The sequence below is a fragment of the Mytilus edulis genome, chromosome 12 (assembly GCF_963676685.1).
Source record: "Mytilus edulis chromosome 12, xbMytEdul2.2, whole genome shotgun sequence".
Lineage (NCBI taxonomy): Eukaryota > Metazoa > Mollusca > Bivalvia > Mytilida > Mytilidae > Mytilus > Mytilus edulis.
Window position 1 is genome coordinate 1,981,490 of NC_092355.1, and position 24,038 is coordinate 2,005,527.

At 33.0% G+C, this 24,038-nt stretch overlaps 1 protein-coding gene across 1 annotated transcript; it reads right to left on the reverse strand.

Moving 5' to 3' along the window:
• Positions 1-207: 207 nt before the first annotated feature.
• Positions 208-24,038, reverse strand: LOC139499412 (MAM domain-containing glycosylphosphatidylinositol anchor protein 2-like). Its single transcript, XM_071288088.1, has 8 exons — positions 23,922-24,038; positions 15,000-15,067; positions 12,729-12,854; positions 9,543-9,634; positions 6,916-7,048; positions 6,309-6,490; positions 5,010-5,091; positions 208-380 (listed from the first exon to the last, which is right to left on the reverse strand). The coding sequence occupies exons 2-8, from the start codon at positions 15,061-15,063 to the stop codon at positions 367-369; spliced, it is 693 nt and encodes a 230-aa protein (XP_071144189.1). The 5' UTR covers positions 15,064-15,067; positions 23,922-24,038; the 3' UTR covers positions 208-366.

Below are 24,038 nucleotides of genomic sequence, written 5' to 3' on the forward strand. Positions count from 1 at the left end.
TGTGTAGAGTCAAATTCATCATGGAAACGAGATGCGCAAATGTTAATACCAAATATAAGTGACATACCCCTTGTAGTTTCCCATTAACTTGACTTAATAACAAACTAAAAAATTGTTATCGCGTTCTGGTGCTGCTATCGAAAACAGCACGCCAGATTTTTCAACGCTAGAAAAAATTGATATATTATAAAAAAAAAAACACGTTTGTATTTCATTTTTTTTTATCAAATTTAAAACCTGCAAGCACATCTTATGTACAAATAACTGTTGTTATCATATGCTCAGTTTAATGTACAAGTTACTATATATCTCATGGTCATTCACACCATCATAAAGTCATGAGTGTAGGTTTATTCTGTTGTCTGTTTAGTTGTTGATACCTAAAAAAGAGACAAAAAGAGTTGTATAAAATTTCCCCCTAATTAGTTAACTGCACTAATGTACACATTGTTCCGAAAATAACACAGATTTTACATTTTAAAGATTTTCAATGGTAAAAAACAACGAGGAAATTTGTATCATTTGTACAATTCTTGAATTACCTGGGTTTTCAATGTGTCAATATATATAAAAATATGTGTGAATGAAATTATAATACTAATTACATGTACATGTTACAGCATTGAGAGTGACATCATCAATAGTAATATTACATCTGAATAAAGTAATACTTACTAAATGTTCCAGCATTGAGAGTGACATTAGCAATAGTAATATCACCTCTGAATGACGTTATACTCACTGTATGTATCAACATTGAGATTGACATCATCAATAGTAGTATCACTTCCGAATGACGTTATACTTACTATATGTTCCAGCATTGAGAATGACATCATCAATAGTAATATCACCTCTGAATGACGTAATACTTACTACATGTTGCCGGGTTGAGAGTGATATCATCATTAGTAATATCACCTCTGAATGACGTTATACTTACTACATATTGCAGGATTGAGAGTAATATCATCAATAGTAATGTCACCTCTGAATGACGTTATACTTACTACATGTTGCAGGATTGAGAGTAATATCATCAATAGTAATGTCACCTCTGAATGACGTTATACTTACTACATATTGCAGGATTGAGAGTAATATCATCAATAGTAATATCACCTCTGAATGACGTTATACTTACTACATATTGCAGGATTGAGAGTAATATCATCAATAGTAATACCACCTCTGAATGACGTTATACTTACTACATGTACCAGCATTGAGAGTGACATCATCAATAGTAATATCACCTCTGAATGACGTTATACTTACTACATATTGCAGGATTGAGAGTAATATCATCAATAGTAATATCACCTCTGAATGACGTTATACTTACTACATGTTGCAGCATTGAGAGTAATATCATCAATAGTAATATCACCTCTGAATGACGTTATACTTACTACATATTGCAGGATTGAGAGTAATATCATCAATAGTAATATCACCTCTGAATGACGTTATACTTACTACATGTTGCAGGATTGAGAGTAATATCATCAATAGTAATATCACCTCTGGATGACGTTATACTTACTACATGTTGCAGGATTGAGAGTAATATCATCAATAGTAATGTCACCTCTGAATGACGTTATACTTACTACATATTGCAGGATTCGGAGTAATATCATCAATAGTAATGTCACCTCTGAATGACGTTATACTTACTACATATTGCAGGATTGAGAGTAATATCATCAATAGTAATATCACCTCTGAATGACGTTATACTTACTACATGTTACAGGGTTGAGAGTAATATCATCAATAGTAATGTCACCTCTGAATGACGTTATACTTACTACATATTGCAGGATTCGGAGTAATATCATCAATAGTAATGTCACCTCTGAATGACGTTATACTTACTACATATTGCAGGATTCGGAGTAATATCATCAATAGTAATGTCACCTCTGAATGACGTTATACTTACTACATATTGCAGGATTGAGAGTAATATCATCAATAGTAATGTCACCTCTGGATGACGTTATACTTACTACATATTGTAGGATTGAGAGTAATATCATCAATAGTAATGTCACCTCTGAATGACGTTATACTTACTACATGCTACAGGGTTGAGAGTGATATCATCATTAGTAATATCACCTCTGAATGACGTTATACTTACTACATGTTGCAGGATTGAGAGTAATATCATCAATAGTAATGTCACCTCTGAATGACGTTATACTTACTACATGTTGCAGGATTGAGAGTAATATCATCAATAGTAATGTCACCTCTGAATGACGTTATACTTACTACATATTGCAGGGTTGAGAGTAATATCATCAATAGTAATGTCACCTCTGAATGACGTTATACTTACTACATATTGCAGGATTGAGAGTAATATCATCAATAGTAATATCACCTCTGGATGACGTTATACTTACTACATGTTGCAGGATTGAGAGTAATATCATCAATAGTAATATCACCTCTGAATGACGTTATACTTACTACATATTGCAGGATTGAGAGTAATATCATCAATAGTAATATCACCTCTGAATGACGTTATACTTACTACATGTTGCAGGATTGAGAGTAATATCATCAATAGTAATATCACCTCTGAATGACGTTATACTTACTACATGTTGCAGGATTGAGAGTAATATCATCAATAGTAATATCACCTCTGAATGACGTTATACTTACTACATATTGCAGGATTGAGAGTAATATCATCAATAGTAATATCACCTCTGAATGACGTTATACTTACTACATATTGCAGGATTGAGAGTAATATCATCAATAGTAATATCACCTCTGAATGACGTTATACTTACTACATGTTGCAGGATTGAGAGTAATATCATCAATAGTAATGTCACCTCTGAATGACGTTATACTTACTACATGTTGCAGGATTGAGAGTAATATCATCATTAGTAATGTCACCTCTGAATGACGTTATACTTACTACATATTGCAGGATTGAGAGTAATATCATCAATAGTAATATCACCTCTGAATGACGTTATACTTACTACATATATCAGGATTGAGAGTAATATCATCAATAGTAATATCACCTCTGAATGACGTTATACTTACTACATATTGCAGGGTTGAGAGTAATATCATCAATAGTAATGTCACCTCTGAATGACGTTATACTTACTACATATTGCAGGATTGAGAGTAACATCATCAATAGTAATATCACCTCTGAATGACGTTATACTTACTACATATTGCAGGATTGAGAGTAATATCATCAATAGTAATATCACCTCTGAATGACGTTATACTTACTACATGTTGCAGGATTGAGAGTAATATCATCAATAGTAATATCACCTCTGAATGACGTTATACTTACTACATATTGCAGGATTGAGAGTAATATCATCAATAGTAATATCACCTCTGAATGACGTTATACTTACTACATATTGCAGGGTTGAGAGTAATATCATCAATAGTAATGTCACCTCTGGATGACGTTATACTTACTACATATTGCAGGATTGAGAGTAATATCATCAATAGTAATGTCACCTCTGGATGACGTTATACTTACTACATGTACCAGCATTGAGAGTGACATCATCAATAGTAATACCACCTCTGAATGACGTAATACTCACTTTATGTATCAAAATTGAGAGTGACATCATCAATAGTAGTATCACTTCCGAATGACGTTATACTTACTATATGTTCCAGCATTGAGAATGACATCATCAATAGTAATATCACCTCTGAATGACGTTATACTTACTACATGTTGCAGGATTGAGAGTAATATCATCAATAGTAATGTCACCTCTGAATGACGTTATACTTACTACATGTTGCAGGATTGAGAGTAATATCATCAATAGTAATGTCACCTCTGAATGACGTTATACTTACTACATATTGCAGGATTGAGAGTAATATCATCAATAGTAATATCACCTCTGAATGACGTTATACTTACTACATATATCAGGATTGAGAGTAATATCATCAATAGTAATATCACCTCTGAATGACGTTATACTTACTACATGTTGCAGGATTGAGAGTAATATCATCAATAGTAATATCACCTCTGAATGACGTTATACTTACTACATATTGCAGGATTGAGAGTAATATCATCAATAGTAATATCACCTCTGAATGACGTTATACTTACTACATATTGCAGGATTGAGAGTAATATCATCAATAGTAATATCACCTCTGAATGACGTTATACTTACTACATGTACCAGCATTGAGAGTGACATCATCAATAGTAATATCACCTCTGAATGACGTTATACTTACTACATGTTGCAGGATTGAGAGTAACATCATCAATAGTAATATCACCTCTGAATGACGTAATACTTACTACATGTACCAGCATTGAGAATGACATCATCAATAGTAATATCACCTCTGAATGACGTTATACTTACTACATGTTGCAGGATTGAGAGTAACATCATCAATAGTAATATCACCTCTGAATGACGTAATACTTACTACATATTGCAGGATTGAGAGTAATATCATCAATAGTAATATCACCTCTGAATGACGTTATACTTACTACATGTTGCAGGATTGAGAGTAATATCATCAATAGTAATGTCACCTCTGAATGACGTTATACTTACTACATGTACCAGCATTGAGAGTGACATCATCAATAGTAATACCACCTCTGAATGACGTAATACTTACTACATGTTATAAAACAAACTAACTGCAACGTAGACCTATATGCACATGTAGTTGATAAATTAAAAAAAACTGTTATGAAACAGAAACACATCTATTTATGATACTAGATACGAAATAAATACCGAAGGTCGGTCTCTGGTGAGGGTTTACCTGGGATTACTCCCAAAAGAATCCGAAACGTTGCATATTAAATTCTTAAGAATTAAGCAATAAAAAGTACGTAGTGTCAGGTCAGAAATATTGATACCAGACCATGAATAAGTGGGTTTAGGGTCAATGTATCAAACACATCTAAATGAAATAGTTATACTTACTACATGTACCAGGATTGAGAGTAATATCATCAATAGCAATGTCACCATAAGCTAACGTAGCCATGACCCCTTCGATGGTGATCTGAAAAAGATATTGATGAATAGTGTTGCAATGGAAAGACTACGCGGTATTTGAGGAAACATTTCGGATTTTTTTGCCCTTTTTTATCTTAATTGATTCAAACGTCTCTGGTGAGACTTTTGTAGACGAAATGTGCGTCTGTCGTACAAAAGTTCAAGCTTGGAATCTATGATGAGCAAGTTTATAAACAACGGCACTCATTGTCCTTATTTTTTATTTTTATTTTAAAAATCAAATTATCCTTTAAAGATCTTTTGCAATAAACCACAAGGGTAACTTAGAATTAGAAATGTGCTAACCATTGGTCTTTCTTCTACCAGAAGTTAAAACTCGCCAAGGTGAGTTGGGGGTTGGGGGTTGGGGGGGGCGTCCCGTTTTGCTTATGTATCATTATTTGTATGAACCAGGTATCGCAGTAGTTAAATCTTAGTTAAATTAAGATAATAAATGCACACAAGAATTTCTGAATATACAGCGTATTTTCCATTATCCTTTACTGAATTACAGATATTATGAGAGGTATACGTTTCAAACTTGATATGTAACTGAATACCTAAATTTTAGTTAGAACACCAGTAAAACTCAGTTAGCTGTGGTACGTCTAAGGGTGATAAAATATATACTCAAAAAAAACACTTGTATAAACTTTATTTACTGATTAAAAGGTACTGGTCTAGAGAGAGCATTGATAATGGTCTGAGTTATCTAACTAAGTACCTATCATTCGGACTCTGGTGGAAACTATCTCATTGGGTACCCTACCACATCTCTGAACATTTCTTCATAACTTATCTTATCTTATGTTAAAAATTGTTTGTATCTAAAATGTTGAACATTTTTGTAAATTATCTGCAGTAGCAGTTTTATATTGTTACCATAGTTACAGAATACTAACAACATGACAACTAAAGATTGCGATGTCTGAAGAAGTAGTTTACTTTCATTACAAATACATAGTGCTCACAACATGACACCTAAATTTTGCGATGTCTGAAGCAGTAGTTTGCTATTATTATATAATCATAGTGCTCACAACATGACACCTAAAGTTTGCTATGTCTGAAGCAGCAGTTTGCTATCATTATAAATACATAGTGCTCACAACAAGACAACTTGAGTTTACTTTTTCTAAAGTAGCAGTTTGTTTTCTTCCTATCATTACATAATGCCCACAACAGGACAACAGCAGCAGTTTACTATCATTATGGAATACGTACTACAGTATTGATATATTCTGGTATGGTTATAGAAGCATTTTTCCACAGTAATGGGTCAGGTTGCTCTCCTGTTCTTTTCCAGAGACTTGTCAAGTTGGATAGTTTTTCCCCAGCAAATACTTCCAAATCCCCTATTGATCTCCCATACATATGGTACTGGAATGTTAGACACCAACTACTAACTGAAACAATTAAGTGAATTATGAATAGATTATAGAGAGGTTACACATAATTACCATTAAAATATACTTCCAAATCCCCTATTGTACACCCATATATATGGTACTGGAAAGTGAGACACCAACTACTAATTGAAACAATTTAGTGGATTATGAATAGATTATAAAGAGGTTACACATACTTCATATTGCGATGTCTATTTTCAAGAATATAATTATAATTACAATGAATTACGAGCATGTTTCTTCTACGTTTTCTCAAAAATATTATTTAATGATTTAGTAATTTATATTTCAAGCTCAAGCTTACTTACAGTTTTAATTTTTATTTATAAATATTAAGGCCGGCATAAGGTACTGGAAATTTTCTGAAACACATAACATTTTTTTTTTATTTAGCAGAGAAAGAACTTAAAGAAGACAGCTACCTGGAAAGCTAACATCTTCAGTTGTAAGTATAGCTTGATCATAATTTTTTCTTGGGGATGAAGTCTCTATGTATATGTAGTAATCTCCCTCGGCTGCACTTAATGGTCCTGTGTTTTTACTAACGGTTTCCAACTTAAAAAATAAATTAGTTCATTTATCTTATTTTGTATCATTAAAAATTTGTGACTTTCACATTTTATGACATCAGAGCCAAAAACAAATGTGTGTTGTACATCATAATTTTACCTAAGGAAAAAACTCTCCTTGTACTTTTGGAGTACTGTTAATTAAGAAATTATTCCGATGTTGTTTTTTTAATCAGAAAAGGCAATAATAAGAACTTGCAATTTAGAATCTAATACATATATATGTATGGTGTTCTCTGAAAATCAAAATAATTAAAAGACTCTTAAATGCAAGCAATTATCGGAAATTACAGTAGTGTAATAATATTTTTAATACAAATAAAACATGTAAAAGGAGTTTATTGGTGTCTGGTTTTGCACTGAATATCCTCTTTTGTGTTTTGAAAATATTCTTTTTGTTTTACCGTAACAAATCACTGATCTTATTATATCCATACAAATCAGGGAAAAGGGCTATACTGTATTATATAATGAAAGTCTTTGTATGACAAAAAAGAAGGATACAGACTGAGTATACCAAACAAAGACCTTCCAGTTTATACAGTGCAAAAAGAACATGGCGGTAGAAAGAAGCAAAATTTGCACAGGAACCATTTACTACCTGTAGGATTCATCACAGAAACACATGAGCATGATGAAGAGAACAGACCAGTACTGACAATAAGGAAAAGAAAGCCAACAAAAGTACCACCTACAATGATAACTGATAGACCAGTATCTATTCAGGACTACAGACAGAATGATTAGTCAGTTGAATTGGTCGTTATCGTTCAGATGCTGATGATGACAGTAACCCATCCGTTACAGATTCAACATCACAGCAAGGAGAGCAAAATGAGGTATTAGCGACAGAAGCTTCAGGATCTGATCGGGACGCCCTTTCTCAGGCTGAACCAACTTATTTGAAGATCTACAAACAGAAGCTGCAAAGACATTTTAGATATTGTGAAAACTCCACAGAGCATCAGGGAGGAGTATGGGCTAGCGTGTATTTATTCGCGATTAAATAAATACTTGTATGATTTTGTAATATATATTTTATTTCCGATTTCAATTGGTTTTAGATAAAGTTGATTTTATTCCAAATTCATATTTGTGTTTTCGTTTCCAAATAGATTAATTACGGATTGTAATTAATTATGAGTGGTGTTATTCGTATTTTATATTCACGGACTTTGACGAATGACTAGTTTTACCTAAATTATTACTCACTTCTACTATTCTGATGATCAGTGTTTTACGCTTGATTTGACCGCACACTTGCTTCTATTGCATTGGTTACATGTATATATCTTTTGGCGGTTTATTTCTATTTAGTCTATATTTAATTGTGGATTGATGTTTAAACAGAACAGACGTTTCATATACTGTATGCTGTTTTCATATTTTGTACTTTTCGCATCATTTGGCGGAATTCCACAACTATTTCAGGTCAGTTTACTTACTTATCTCTTTTGATATTTTTCTATATCTTATTTCCATTTGATTTTATTACCGGATTAATCAGTATTTCACGAACGGGTAACTTTCCATTTTAGCATGAATTCGTAGTGAGAATGTGTTTCGTGTGATTGGTGAGTGAATGTTGTAAATTATTTAAAAGGTTAACGTTACTTTTATAACAGGCACACTATTGATTTACATTTGAATTACATAATTAAAGCCTGAGAATAAATATTGTAAAGATAAACGTATTGAATGCCGAATATTTGTGCAAAATGAGTCCGAGAGTAAATTAGTAAAATGTTAACTTGACTTATACTTTTCAGAGTCCTTATAATATTTTTGTCTCCGTTTGATAGATTTTAAGTACTATTTTAGTCTGTGCAAAGTAACTATAATTTAGTATTTTTTATACAGGTATTTGAAAGAGTTCTGCACATGATGTTGAGGCATAACTTTTGTACCTCATACGTGGGTTTCTTTTCTATCCAGAACCCTATATAGTCTACTATTTATTTATGCCTATATAGTGCGACTACAAAGTCTGAGGTCGATATACTTCTTGATGTCGACATATCCTCGTATCGACCTCATAAAAAGGCTACAATAGTGACATCATAATGGTCACTAAGTCAGAAGTAAGACATAAATTCATGTGTTTGGTTGTTGTGATTGGATAAACATTCTGACAATTACAGTACAATATTAGTACTCTTAAGAAGTTACCATGCAATATAAATTTTCTATGCTGTTTTCAATTTACCTTTGAATAATAGTTGATCTTGTGATTTTTTCTAAACGAATACAAAAGTAAGAATATACACAACCATAATTTAAATAAATGTATGGGCTTTCCTTCAATTATTTGTTCATTTTAAGGTCTGTCAGCATGTGAAGTTTTGTCTACAAAATCTTCTTTTAGAAAAAAAATTAATTAAAAAAATGATAAGTCAACAACAATATAACTTAATTCAAAACTTACGCGAAATCAAACGATGTTTTTTTGAAAGATACACTGGATTTTTCTAAAAACTTACAGTACGTCGTGTCCAATCAAAGTCATCCTGATCTGAATCAAAGAATATACATGGTGCCCCCTCCGTCTCAAATCCACAGCTGTAGCCTATAACTGGCGAAAAAAGGTCGAATGTAATACACTTTAGAATCAGATTGCAAACATTGTTCATTTCTTATATATGCAAATTTCTTATTATCGTAGATACTTTATTTCGCGTATATCACCAGCCCAGCAGTCAGCACTTCGGTGCTGACAAGAATATCAATCATGTGGTCATTTTTTAAAATTTCCGGTTTACAAAACTTCGAATTTTTAGAATAAAATAAGGATTTTCTTATCTCAAGCAGAGATTACCTTATCCGTATTTGGCATTACATTTTTCGAAATTTTGGTCCTCAATGCTCTTCAACTTTTTACTTGTTTGGCTTTATGACTATTTTGATCGGAGCGTCAACACTTATGAGTCTTATGTAGACGAAACGCGCGTCTGTGGTATTAAATTATAATCCTGGTATCTCTGGTAACTATTTGGAATTAAGAGTTAGGATCTTTGTCTCATTGGCAATCATACCACTTCTCCATACTTGAATGCTCGTTTATTGGTTCTCTAGTATGTTGGTCTAATATTTATTTCATTCCCACATGTCTTTTGTACAGAAGGACTTTATACTGAAGAATAATGGCAACAGCTGTATACCGCTGTAGAGAAAACAAATGTGGGTTAGAAACTAAACAAAATGGAGAACTATTTGAGGGAAACACTGAAGTGCAACAAAACCAAACGCCAACATACAGATACACGGTCTGTTTAATAACAAATGTCATATTCCCTTTCTGGAACAGGACATATGAAGAAGATTTACTGACAAACAACTTATTTTGCGAGTTTCCAAAGTAGAAAAATAACGTGAGTTCGAATCGTTGCTAATATGTGAAAAAATTAGAAAAAAATGGGAACTTTCAAAACATCATACAATTAAATAACCTTGAGTTAGAAGGGAACAATTAGTTATCAAAGGTACCAGGATTATTATTTAATACGCCAGACGCGCATTTCGTCTACAAAAGACTCATCAGTGACGCTCATATCAAAATAATTATAAAGCCAAACAAGTACATAGTTGAAGAGCATTGAGGATCCAAAATTCTAAAAAGTTGTGCCAAATACGGCTAGGGTAATCAGGTATATTTGTTATCACACAGTCCGTTTCTATGTATGTTGGCCTGTGGTTTTGTTGCACTAAAGTGTTTCTGTTGTTCGGTTTTTTTCCTCTAATAGTTGATTTGTCTCCGTCGTTATAAGTTTCTGAGCCACATTTGTTTTCTCTCTATCGATTTATGACTTTTTAACAGCGGTATGAATTAAAATTTCAAAAATACAGAATACCGAGGAAAATTCAAAACGGAAAAAGTCCCTAATCAAATGGCAAAATCAAAAGATCAAACGAATGGATAACAACTGTCATATTACTGACTTGGAACATGCATTTTCTTATATAGAAAATTGGAAATTGAACCTAGTTTTATAACTAGCTTAACCTCTCACTTGTATGACAGCCGCATCAAATTCCATTATATTGACAACGATGTGTGAACAAAACAAAATTGAGAAAGGAAATGAAGAATGTGTCAAAGCGACAACAACCCGACCATAGAGCAGACAACAGCCGAAGGCCACCAATGGGTCTTCAATGTAGCGAGAAACTCCCGCACCCGGAGGCGTCCTTCAGCTGGCCCCTTAAAAAATATGTATACTAATATAGTGATAATGGACGTCATAATAAACTCCGAATTATACACAAGAAACATACATAATAGGTAAAAATGTCAATAATACAGCAGTCAACATTGTGCTATAATACTAATCACTAAACTAACACACAATCATGTCACAACGAAGCACAAAATGGCATACAGACCAATCCTATAAGTAAAGTTTAAGACAAGAATACACACATTTACCATAGTACAGGATGTACAGAGCCACGTCATTTATGTAACGAATAAACGTAAAAAGGCATATAAATAAGGCCGTTAATTGTCTCGTTGGAAATGTTTTACATTGTCATTTCGGGTTTTTGCTCATTGTTGAAGGCCGTAAGGTGATCTATAGTTTTTCTTTTCTGTGTCAGTTTGGTCTATTGTGGAGAGTTGTCTCCTTGGCAATCATACCACATCTTCTGTTTTCATATATAGACAAAGCACATACCAAAAAAGAAAGACGAGCAACAAACAAGTTTTCGAAGTAACAACAAATGGCATATTGACAAAGCACATTAGAAAAATGATAGACAAGAATACAAGAATACCATAAACAATAATGACAGTAACTTAATACCAATAAACTTGATAAAAAAAAACAAGTATTTAACAAATACGCACAAAAAGGCATATATCAAATGTAACAACCTTATTCATTGCTTTCTTATTTTTGAAATTTTATTTCAGATCCACCCATACACGATTGAAAGGTTCTAAACAACCGAATGGCCAGATCAACATGGTTCTAACGAGACGATTTTAATTTTAAATTTATCAATTTCCCGAACATTTGTAGCAATATACTAACTCAGACTGCATATGGGATATATATTTCCCAACTTATTCGGTATGGTAGTGTCACCAGTGTTTGAATAAAAAGTTGCTGAACCAGGGGTATGTCAACGAACGTCTGGTCCTTTTTCTTAAAAAAAAGATCATCAGAAGGTATCAAGAACATGTTGATAAATATCCTGTATCAACTTCAGAAACAATTCACGATTGTCTTGAAGTATGCAAGTGTCAAGATTTTTAAAGAATCATATAGCAAAAAAAAAGGACATTTGTGACCTTTCATTGCTATTTTATATAATATGTAAGCAGCCTTTTTGTTAACTTATATGAAATAAAGAATACCGAACCATTCGCTAATCTTGCAATAACTCATCAAGGACAGGGCTAACCAATGATTGTACTGTTGGCTTCCTTTAGAAAATTTCCAACATTTCAGTTTTGATAAAAATATGTAATTTTCAGATTTGAAATGTCTCCTTCGTCGGATTTACATGACGCCATCATCATGGAGTTAAACAATTTAATGTTTCCAAAATAACTTTTGAAGTAAATTTTATTTGCAATATCGTATTTTGTTCAAACCCACGCCCAAATAGTTTACTCTATTCGAAACAGAGTTTCGCATAATGTATGTGTATACATTTGCACTTACTTTGACAACATGGCCCTCCATTGCAACATATACCTTGTTGCGTCCACCCTGAATCAAATGTATCAGCACATGTACCAGGATTTCGTCCACATCTACCATTTGCAGCAAGACATTTGTCAGTGAGCCCTGAAAAGTGCAGTACTTCGATACAATATATGTCATGCTCCGCTTTATTGTATGCATAAGTGAGTTAATTTTATCGTTCAATTTATTTTACATTTTTGATTTCGGGGCCTTTTATAGCTGACTATGCGGTATGGGCTTTGCAAAAATCGAAGGCTGTATGGTGACCTATAGCTGTTAATTTCTGTTTAATTTAGTCTTTTGTGGAGAATTGTTTCATGGGCAATCATAACAATATGATTTTTTTTTATATTTTACAATAACAAACGATCTGAAGTCAATAAATGTAACAACTAAACCGTTATTGAAAAGTAATTTAAATTATACGTCAAACAGCTGAAAAATATATTGGCTGTAATTCAAGCAAACCTTTCCACCTGTCTACAAATTTATGAGGTAAAATTTGGTATTTCATATTTTCATTCGGTAAACAAGGGAAAGAGTACACGAGCTTTACGTTAGTTACAAACATCTAACAAAAAAAAAAGGAAAATTCTAAATTTAAAGACTAATTCTTTTTTACTATTTGTTAGTATATCATTATTCCAATATTTACCATGCAGAATATTCAAAACAAAGAAGAAATTCAATGTGTGTTATTTTTACAAAAAAATCATTTCGGGCCTCATTGCTGAAGGCCGTACAGTGGCCTACAGATGCTAATTTCTGTGTCATTTAATCTTTTGTGGAGAATTGTCTTATTGGATCTTTTTTTAGATATCAAATGCTTGTAAGTGTTTCGTTTTTCTCCACATTATTTTTAACTGGATTTTGGAGATGCTCTTACTGTACTTGGATGTTTGAACGATCATCTTTTTAAACATAGATAAACTGTAGTTGCTTCGATTGTTGTTATTTTAACCGTGGGAAAGAATGATTGAACATTGTTGAACATCTCTGTAGCCTAAAACAAAGTAATCATGCTATTTTTGTAATAAATTCGAGGTTTATCTTCCAAGTATTTTTAACTACTTCTGCGAAAGAAATGTCTACTCCTTCATTTTTTGGGAGAAACTAGCTGCATGGAAAGCCGTATTGTCGCCGTTATACAATGAGACCAGGAACGATCTGACACATTAAAGTTTAATGTAGTAATACACATTTAGAAGTTTAATTTTGCATAATGGCCATGGTGAATTTTTTCATTAAAGTTTTTGTTCAATAAAATTGATTTCTAGATAATTGAAGATAATACAGACCAAAGTTTTTTCCTAACTGTGTATTGCTACCTTTTGGCATTTGACAAAGCACAGAATGCTTTTTTGAGACAAATCATTGCACACATCTATTGATATTTAGCTTAAAGATACAATTCTGAGGGAGAAACATATTTTAGTTTTAAAATATATGTTAGTTTTGTTGTTTATTGTCCTCAGCAACCTATATAGAAAAATTTGACACAGAGACTTGGTTCGGTCATAAATTAATGCTTTATTGGCTATCCTTTGGGAATGACAGAATGCACATCATGTAGAAACCTCAATAGGGAACGCTTTCTATTTTTTTCTGCGAATAATTAAATTTATTATTTTATAAAGTATAGAGTACAATTTAGCATGAATTGAGTCTAAATTTGTTCCCGCTGTTATAAATTAATTCATTATATGCAGAATTTAAACAAATCCATTTGTTCAATTTGGAGGTTGACTTTTTCAACAGATTGTCGGCATTCCTATGGGAACGAACTGTGTGCCTCTCCTTGTCGACCTCGTCTTGTTTACATATGAATCGGAGTTCCTTTCAGACACAAAAACAAGAAGTTCAAAGAATCCAGGTTATTTAATTTCACTTTCAGATACATTGAGGATGTTTTAATCCATTTACAATCCGAACTTTTCTGATTGAGTTCCATTAACATATACACAAGAACTAGAAATTAAAGAGAAAACAGACACGGCTTCCTCCGCGTCCTTTTTAGACTTATATCTCGATTTTGACATACACAGTCATCACAGTATCAGAATCTCTGACGAACGAGACGATTTTAATTTTGAAATTATAAATTCCCCCCCTTAGTAGCAATATACCAACTTCACATGCATATGGGATATACATTTCCCAACTTATTCGATATTCAAGAGTGATGCTCGCAGTTGTAAAGCAATTACAGCAGCAATATGCATGTCATTAAACATAAAGTGTACTCACGTCCGCTATTAGACACACGTGTTATGCAGAGGAGGACAAATACCAAGAGACAGAACCTGGTCATAATGCTGAAAAGAAAATTATTTTAAATAAGTTTAAATGTCCCTTTGATATCGTTTGCATCTGTATGGAATCAATCATTTATATAAAAATTCAAGATAATTTAGAAAGTACCTGCACTAAATAATAGCATATGCTGTAAACAATAATATTTTATTGTTTATTTCCTCTATATATTTATATAGTTAATAAGGAATAGATAAAAGTGATGACGACATTTTGACGATACAAACCTTGCACTGTGGAAAATATCTATATCCTCTTGTACTTTTCGGCGCGTCTTGTCGACTCGCAGTTATTAAAAACTTCAAACTGTTCTAAAATCAGTATTGATATTTTTTAAGATAATTAGAGGCTACACGAAAAATAAATGTTTATAAATGTTTCAGAAGTTTTAACTATTATTGCAAACATTATTTATAAATAATGTCATGCAATCTGATGGTGCACTATAACAAGGAACCCTGACTGTCCAGTTGCAGTGCAACTTTGGAACTAAAAATGGCTGCCATCACCATTGAAACAGAAAAATGGTGAAAAAATATAATTTTGGAGTAAGGTGAATTGTTTAAGAAGCAACATTGGTAGAGGTGAAATTTGGCGTTGGAATTTCGAAAATGTCTGCTGTTACCATGGAAAGAATGCAAAACAGGACAAAATGGTCCAAAAACCTCAAATTGGCATTTACTTTCTTAAAATGGTAGGTCAAATTAATCGAAACTTTGATGGTATGGTCCCTCCAATGTACCTTCTTCTTCTCTTCTTTATAATTCAGCACTCCATCAACATACTGATGATAACGTGCCGGGCACTGATTTTACTATGCCGCGCTTGCGTGGGATCTAATTTTTATTTACAGTGAATAATATACAAAAAAAAATAAAAATAAAAATTCAACGTAATTTCTTTTTCTTCTGTTTTTGTACTATACATTTTGGTTAAAACTATATACATTGTAGGATTTATTTAAATTTTTAGATGTTTATTGAGAACAGATATTGGAATTTGTTCTCGGAAGCTTTCAAGAGTAGTACATTGAACTGCAGCTACTGGGAGAAGGTTCCATTGTAAGATTGTTCTGGGGTAGAATGAGTACTTGTATGAGTCTTTAGTGATTTGTATTGGTCTGAAAGAATAAATATGTGAATGTTGACGTGTTCTTGTATCGGATTGTGTAAGTAGGTCTGTCGGGTATATGGCTACAAGATGATGCATAATTTTGTAGAAGAAAATGATGCGGGTTCTAATTCGCCTTTTCTCAAGTGTTGCCCAATTTAATGTTTGCAGCATTTCAGTGACTGAGCTTGTGTTATGGTATCTGTTGCAAGTGTACCTTGCTGCTCTGCGCTGGACCATCTCAAGTTGATGTGTTTGTGAGTTGGTATGTGAGTCCCAGACGCAGCTGCTGTATTTTAATGGCATGTACCAATGTGGTATATGCCATTAACATTTGGAAATGGTCTCTGTTGCCATAGGAACCATCACAAATGTCAAAAATTTCAAAAATTTCAAAGTGCTTCAAAATTGATGAAACTTCATAAGATTGTAGACTGTGAAGTTTGCATCAGACTTTTGAAGTTGGAATTTCCAAAATGGCTACCGTTGCCATGGAAACTGGAAAAATGTCAAATATTTTCGAAATGATCCAAACTTAATGAAACTTAATATTATTGTAAACTTGCATGTATAGATGAGACTTTTGACTTTGAAACTTTCAAAATGGCTACCGTTGCCATGGAAACAGCAAAAATGTCATGTTTTTAAAATGATCTAAATGTACTGAAAGTTTACAGAAAAATGTATAGCCATGCAAATATGTGCATTCACTGTTAAAAGTTTTTGAAATGGCTGCCGCTTAGAGGCAATGGGGGGAAGGGTGACATCCGCTATTGCTTGCAATAGCAATTCTAGTTATGGCACCCTAAACGGAGTTTGGGTGACATATTGTTATTCTACGTTTCTTTTTTTTTTTTTTTTATCTTTATTATTTTTCTTCCACACTTTTTTGTCCAGTCTGGAACTCTAATATAAATGGACCAAAGAAGATGGAACTGTACCATAATGTTAACCACCATGTGAAGATTTGCTTTTTGGGGTTGGCACTTTCAAGATGTCTGCCGTTGCCATGGAAACGGAACAACTGTGAAAAAAATAACTTTTTGGTTTTGGGGAATAATTTGGAGTTGCTTCAACTCAGAATCCTTATATTTTAACACAATGTAGGTGCCAGCCATATACAGGTGTTGGATGATTTTGGTACTTATTGGAAATACGATGTTGCCATGGAAACAACACCAAAATTTTCAAAAATATCAAAATCCTCCAAACTTTATGAAACTTCACAGTAACGATGAGCAACATTGGCAGATGTGGCTTTTGGAATTTCCAAAATGGCTTTTGTTACCTTGGAAACAATGCAAAACATTTCAAAAAAATAAAAATGCTGCAAACTGGATGAAACATTACAGAAATGGTAACTGGCATTGGCAGAGTTTCATTTTAAAGTTGGAATTTTCAAAATGGCCGCCGTAACCATGAAAAAAGCAAAAATGTCCAAATTATCAAAATGCTCCAAACTTAATGAAACTTTTCAAAAATGATAATTTGCATGTGTAGATACACTCTTTGACTTTTGAATTTTCTAAATGGCTGCTGCTCGCCTGGCAATTGGGGAAGGGTGCCATCCGCTATTGCTTGCAATGGCAAATCTAGTTATTATCATTCTTCCAACTATTTTGTCCGCCACTTTTTTTTTGGAGACAATGGAACCTATCTTAATGATAGTTAACTATAATGAGGAACACAAAATTTCGGGTTGCAGTAGGTCTTAAGACCATAAAAAATGGCTGCCGTTACCATGGAAACGCAACAATTGTGAAAAATTCCAGTTTTTGGTTTTGTTAATAATTTGGAGATGTTTGAACTCATCATATTTTAGTACAATGTAGGTGCCAGCCATAGACTGGTTTTGGATGATTTTGGCAATCATTGGAACCCCTATGTTGCCAAGGAAACTTCACCAAAAATTTCAAAAATATGAAAATGCTCCAAATTTTTTGAAACTTCACAGTAATGATGAGTAACATTGGCATATACAAAATTTGGCGTTGGAATTTCCAAAATGTCTGCTGTTACCATGGAAACAATGCAAAAAGGTCAACATGCTCTAAAAACTTTAGGGTTTGGTGAATAATTTTACTATGCTTGAACCTAAAATCATCAAATTTTCATACAATATAGTTGTCCACTATATACAGGTTTTGAATGATTTTGATAATCACTGGAACTACTCTATTACCATGGATACAGGATCAAATATTTCAAAATTTCAAAATGCTCCAAAATTGATGAAACTTAATATGATTGTTGACTGGCAAGTCTGGATGAGACTTGTGATTTTGGAATTTCCAAAATGGCCACCGTTGCCATGGAAACTGCAAAAGTATAAAAAATTATCAAAATGTTTTGAACTTAATGAAACTTGATATTATTGTTAATTGGCAAGTAATGATGAGACTTTTGACTTTGAAATTTTCAAAATGGCTGCCGTTGCAATGGAAACGGCAGAAATGTTTTTTTTTTTAAATGCTGTGAATGTACTGAAAATTTACAGAAAGATGTATTGCCATGCAAATATGTGCATTCACTGTTAAAAGTTTTTGAAATGGCTGCCGCTTAGTTAAGATTGAACTTTTATTTACAAACAGGCTATACTAGAGGTATTCAAAATAAATCTGAAGGTGATTTTCAATTTTTTTGGGGGTCTGAATTTTTCTTAAATTTTTTATAAACTTTTATTAAAAATCGCCCTGATACTGTATCAAGGTTTTTAAAAGCAACGTATACATCAATGTTTATCTTACCTTCTGTACATTTCCAGGAATATGATTGGTTAAAAGCGTCCGCGTGCAAACCGTGTATAGTTGATATTAGGTTAGTAGAGAGGCAGGGTTAGTAGTTGAGTTACGTCCCTTTATATTCCATATAAGTAAGGTAAGAAAGGGGCGGGGCTTATTCATACACTGTTAGTAATGGTGTTATGTCCCTTTATAAAAACAAAAAAGTACTGAGAAAAAAAAATTAAAAGTAACAGACGAAGAAACCGATAATTAGGGTTGTAAAAAAATTATAAAACACATTTAAACCTTACAAGTCGTTATTGTTGGCATCTGTTTTTGTAGGATCAATGGAAGTATTTTCTTACTGCAAACATTTGAGAATCTTTAGTCTTAATTTCATACGTTAAGATCGTCGGTAAGATAAATTCGTTACACAGTGTGCTAGTGACGTGATACTGTATATATGGGTCCAGTCAATTCGCTCTCACCCCATATGGAATTTACTGACCCCTCATATACCATATTAGGTCACTAGCACACTATGTTACTAATACTAGTTGTAATGGTGAATCTGCAGAGGTACAAGTTCGCAATTACTGCAGTTATTTCAGCTTGTAGTTAACGTTGATACCAGTCCACGTTTAGTTGTATACGTTAATCTAGTACGAGTTTGTTATAGTATGAATAGACTTGCTATCCAGGGAGGAACAATACTCATCGGTCCTACAATTTGTAATGGTGAATCTGCAGAGGTACAAGTTCGCAATTATTGCAGTTATTTCAGCTTGTAGTTAACGTTGATACCAGTCCAATTTTTTATCGGCCCATAAATATTCAAAAGATAATTAAAGTGAATTCGATTAAACTAGATTCATATTTTTTCATCAATAAAATTTTATAATAAACAAGAAATAACTGTAACAGAATGCTGTAACGATGTCTTCCAAACAAAACTGCCATAATGCGTACTGCCTATGGTCGCCTGACTTTGGGTAAAGTCTAGTACTTAATGGTTCTGTGTAGATAAACATGGTATAGTGATATGCATACATTTGTATGCGACGACTACGAGATTGACCCTGTATGTCATTCAAATTTTTTTGAAATGACAAACAGAAATAAATATGGTTTAACCATTTACAAGTTCTAAAAACGAAGGAGGTTTGGAGACCCCATTTTAAATTGTCCCATATAATACATGTGGCTTGGGGCGGGGACCTCGACCATTTGCAAGTTCTCAAACAGGAGGGGTAGGTTGTCCCACATTACGGCCCCTATATTTTATTTGATTTGTTATATTGTCCAATACATGAATATATATGGTTTATGGGTGGGGATATCAACTGCTTACAATGAGTGGGTTGGGGACAGCCAGGGACTCTCCCTATAGTTTATTTCATTTCTTATTTTGTTCCATACACGAATATCTATGGTTCAGGGGTGGGAATTTCGATAAAAGCAAATTTGAAAAAAAATGAATATTAGAAATATCGAATATCCAGGAAAATTCGAAACAGAAAGTCCCTTATCCAATTACAAATACATTTAAGATAGATAGGGGGAAATATTCATATGAAATATAAATAAGCAAACTTGTTAACTCAGAATACATTTTTAATACAAATTACAGCCATATGTGCAAAATAATCAATAATATTGACTGTATCAATAAATTGTACAAGCAATTTTACTTTTTTTACTCGGAACACGTCATAGAAATAAATTTTTAGTAGATTTCACAGTTTGTATTAAAAAAAAACAAGTTTAACAGGTCGGGACCACTACCTTATATGGAAATGCATAAATTAGCATACTTATGTTCTCTCACATGTAATTGTTTATTTACATGTGACGCAATTAACTTTTACCTAGGTTTTTGACCAATCCACTAAATGAGTAACAATGCATTATGGACTACTACGTGTTTACAATCAACCGAGAAGACGTGTTATTTACTGAAATGCAACACATTTTTTCGTGCAATGCGGGATTCACAATTTCGCTTAGTTTTTCATTTTGTGTATCCTCATTTATAGCTCGTGATACAAAGTATTCCTTCCATGCTCAGATTAACGAAGAGTTGTTTCTATGCGAAGAAGATAGAGTTTGAATTACCCGATATATAGCCATTAATATGTTTGATGATGGCACGGAGATTTCATGTATTCGTCCACGAGACAGCAACGAAACAACAGCGAAAAACACAATTACTCATGAGACAAGTTTACTAGTGTAAAGTAAGCCGTCGATAACAGCCGGTGCTAATATCACGAGTACAGCGATTTCCGTATAGATAATTAAAGGCAAATGTGTAATCCTTGAATTTTGTGTTCGTGAAAAAGGCGAAGAAATATTTACATATATGGCAGTGTTAACAAAATCTACAAGTACTTATTTTTGTCACATTTCAGTATACGAGACTTCCAAACTGTTCCTTTTGTTTTGAAGGTGGTGAAGTCCCCAACTGTAGTTTCATTTTGTTTTCGTTTTTTAACGGTCTCGGACATTTTCCAAACTGAATAAAATCATAACAGCTGATTTCCTAATGCTTGCAAAGTAAAACTTTGGTTGACTTGCTTGCTTTGTGTGTATAGTTCTTTATACAAGCTTTGAAAATAAGATTGACATCTTTAAACAATATATATAGGCATACTTTAACTTGTATATTTTATGTTTGAATTTAATTCTCTTCCTTTTATATATTATATTGGGCCGGTTTTTTTTGTGTTTTTTTTTTGTTTGGATTGTTTTACACAAGTAATTTTTGGGTTATTTATGGCGTACGTTTCGGCATTGAACCTATGACTGCTTACTCTACTAGATTATGTCTTTTTCGGAAAGATGTCTCATTTGGCACTCAAACCGCATCTTCTTATTTCTATATACAATCACGTTTTAGAATAAAAATAATAGGTAATATGACTCCCACTGTGATCAAGAGGCTTTAAATATTGGAGATATTTTACATACGTCAACATGACAGCAGCCAAACGATAAAAAAACCTCTGAGGTATATTTTGAAATAAAACTAGCAACAAACGGACTTTATCGATGGATGAAGATATACAAAATGTATTAAGCTATATACCGTACCCTCTCAGTGGCGGATCCAAAAAAAAAGGGGGGGGGGGGTTCCGGGGGTTGGACCCTGCTTTTTTGATTCAATGCATTTGAATGGGGACAAGTAGTTGGAACTCCCACCCCTCTTTTATCCTGGGTTAGGACCTTCCTTTTTAAAATGGCTGGATCCGCCCTGCCGCTTTCATAACACTTATTTTTAGCATAAACTGAATATTATAATGTTCTTACTTTCACATACAGTACAGAATGAAGTGTTTCAATGAAAGTTTTCGTGTTTTTCTAGACAGAAATGATTTTGAAATGACATTATACAGGTTTAAAAGACCAAAAAAAAATCATAGTAGACAGTGGTCATTTCATCTGAAATTTCACTGTTTCATGTCGTAAAATTATTGCACAGGTACAATGCATAACAATGGAGAAAAACCTGTTCAACAACTTAAACAAGGCGAAAAAGAAAGTCGAATAGCGAAGTCCGTAAACAATACTTTATTAATCTGAGCATGCAAATTGAATATTATGTTATATATTTTACAAAAATCGCATTTCAGAACAAAAACATATATTTTGAGAATCCCAGACACTATATTAGTTGACAGTTCTTCCACTAATTCCACGTGTTTTCCGGTTGTAGTAAACTCGTAGTAGCCCATAATGCATTGTAGCTCATTGAGTCGATTGGTCAGTTTTTCAAGGCCGTATTAGCCTTGTGTTTAGGAAATTACTATGCAAATATATTCTGACGTAAAGAAATCTAGAGTTCTCGACCTGTTTAACCAAAGCTGACAATATTAACACTTGATTATGACAATGAAATGGCGGTCTCACAAATAAAAAAAAACAAAGGAGTAGGTCCAGTAAGACCCTTTTTTGGCCCCAAAATATAGCAGTTTTACAAAATTGTTAAAATGTAAACTTTTAGTTTATTATTGGACAGTAGAATGCTTCTGCTACATAAATATGGGCTGTTTTTTTTACAATACAACGCATAAATATCGAGTACTAACATCATCAAGTCATGCTAAACTACTAAAATCTTCACAATTCTAGCATTTTAGTCAAATTTTAGACGGTTTTCGTGTAAAACGAAATTGGCCGCATTCGTGGTCATCCTTAATATTGAAATGTAAGTTGTATTTTATGATAATTCATAACATATATAAAGATTGAGGATGAACACGGATGCGGCCACTTTCATTTTTGACAAAAACCATCTGAAAAGCGACATTTTTCGGCATATTTGGTAGATTTTTCATATTTGAGCTTGAATCGGATCGTTTTTAATGACTAAATCAGTTAAAATCTTTCACAAAAACTAATTGATTCAAATAAAATAGACACTTAAGTGTTAAAAAGGTGGTCAAAATCTTTCGTCAGATGAACCTGAAATTTGAGGCCAAAATCGGTCCTTACCGGACCTACTCCTTTCAACTTAGAATTAAGAGAATCAGTGTTTCTTTCTTCTTTCGATGTACTGCACAATCGCGAAAAATACTTTCGTCTGTCATAGTGGTTTGTTTATAATCGAATATAGGACTTTATCCTCCCAAACTGACCATATTTAAATTTGTTTATTCAAATTATATGACGATATTATAAATCAGTAATTAATCCAACCCAAGACGAATAGTAAAACGACAGTAATGTTTGTATCATCTTTTGTCTCTCAGTTGAATTTTACAAGTGCATTGGATACCTTTGTTGTGATTTTCAAAAGCCCTTGTCAAAAAACATGAGCTAAACATTATTTGAAAAAGTACTGCAATCTCCGAAACAGCGGTTGCGTCTTATTAACTACGCTAGATTGACTTTATAAATGTTTGGCGAAGCAGCGTCACCACTGTTTTGATGTTCGAAAATACTGTTGTATTACCTCAATTATTGCATTTAACAATTTGAAATCACAAGAACTTTGTATTTAAGAAAATATTTCAAAACTTACCACGAGGTGTAAAAGAAGACCTGTTGATAGAAAGATAACTTTTAAAATGAATTGCCTATTGATATATCAAGATGAATTAAAGAAATTGATGAACAATTCTGCAAGGTGTGCAAAAAC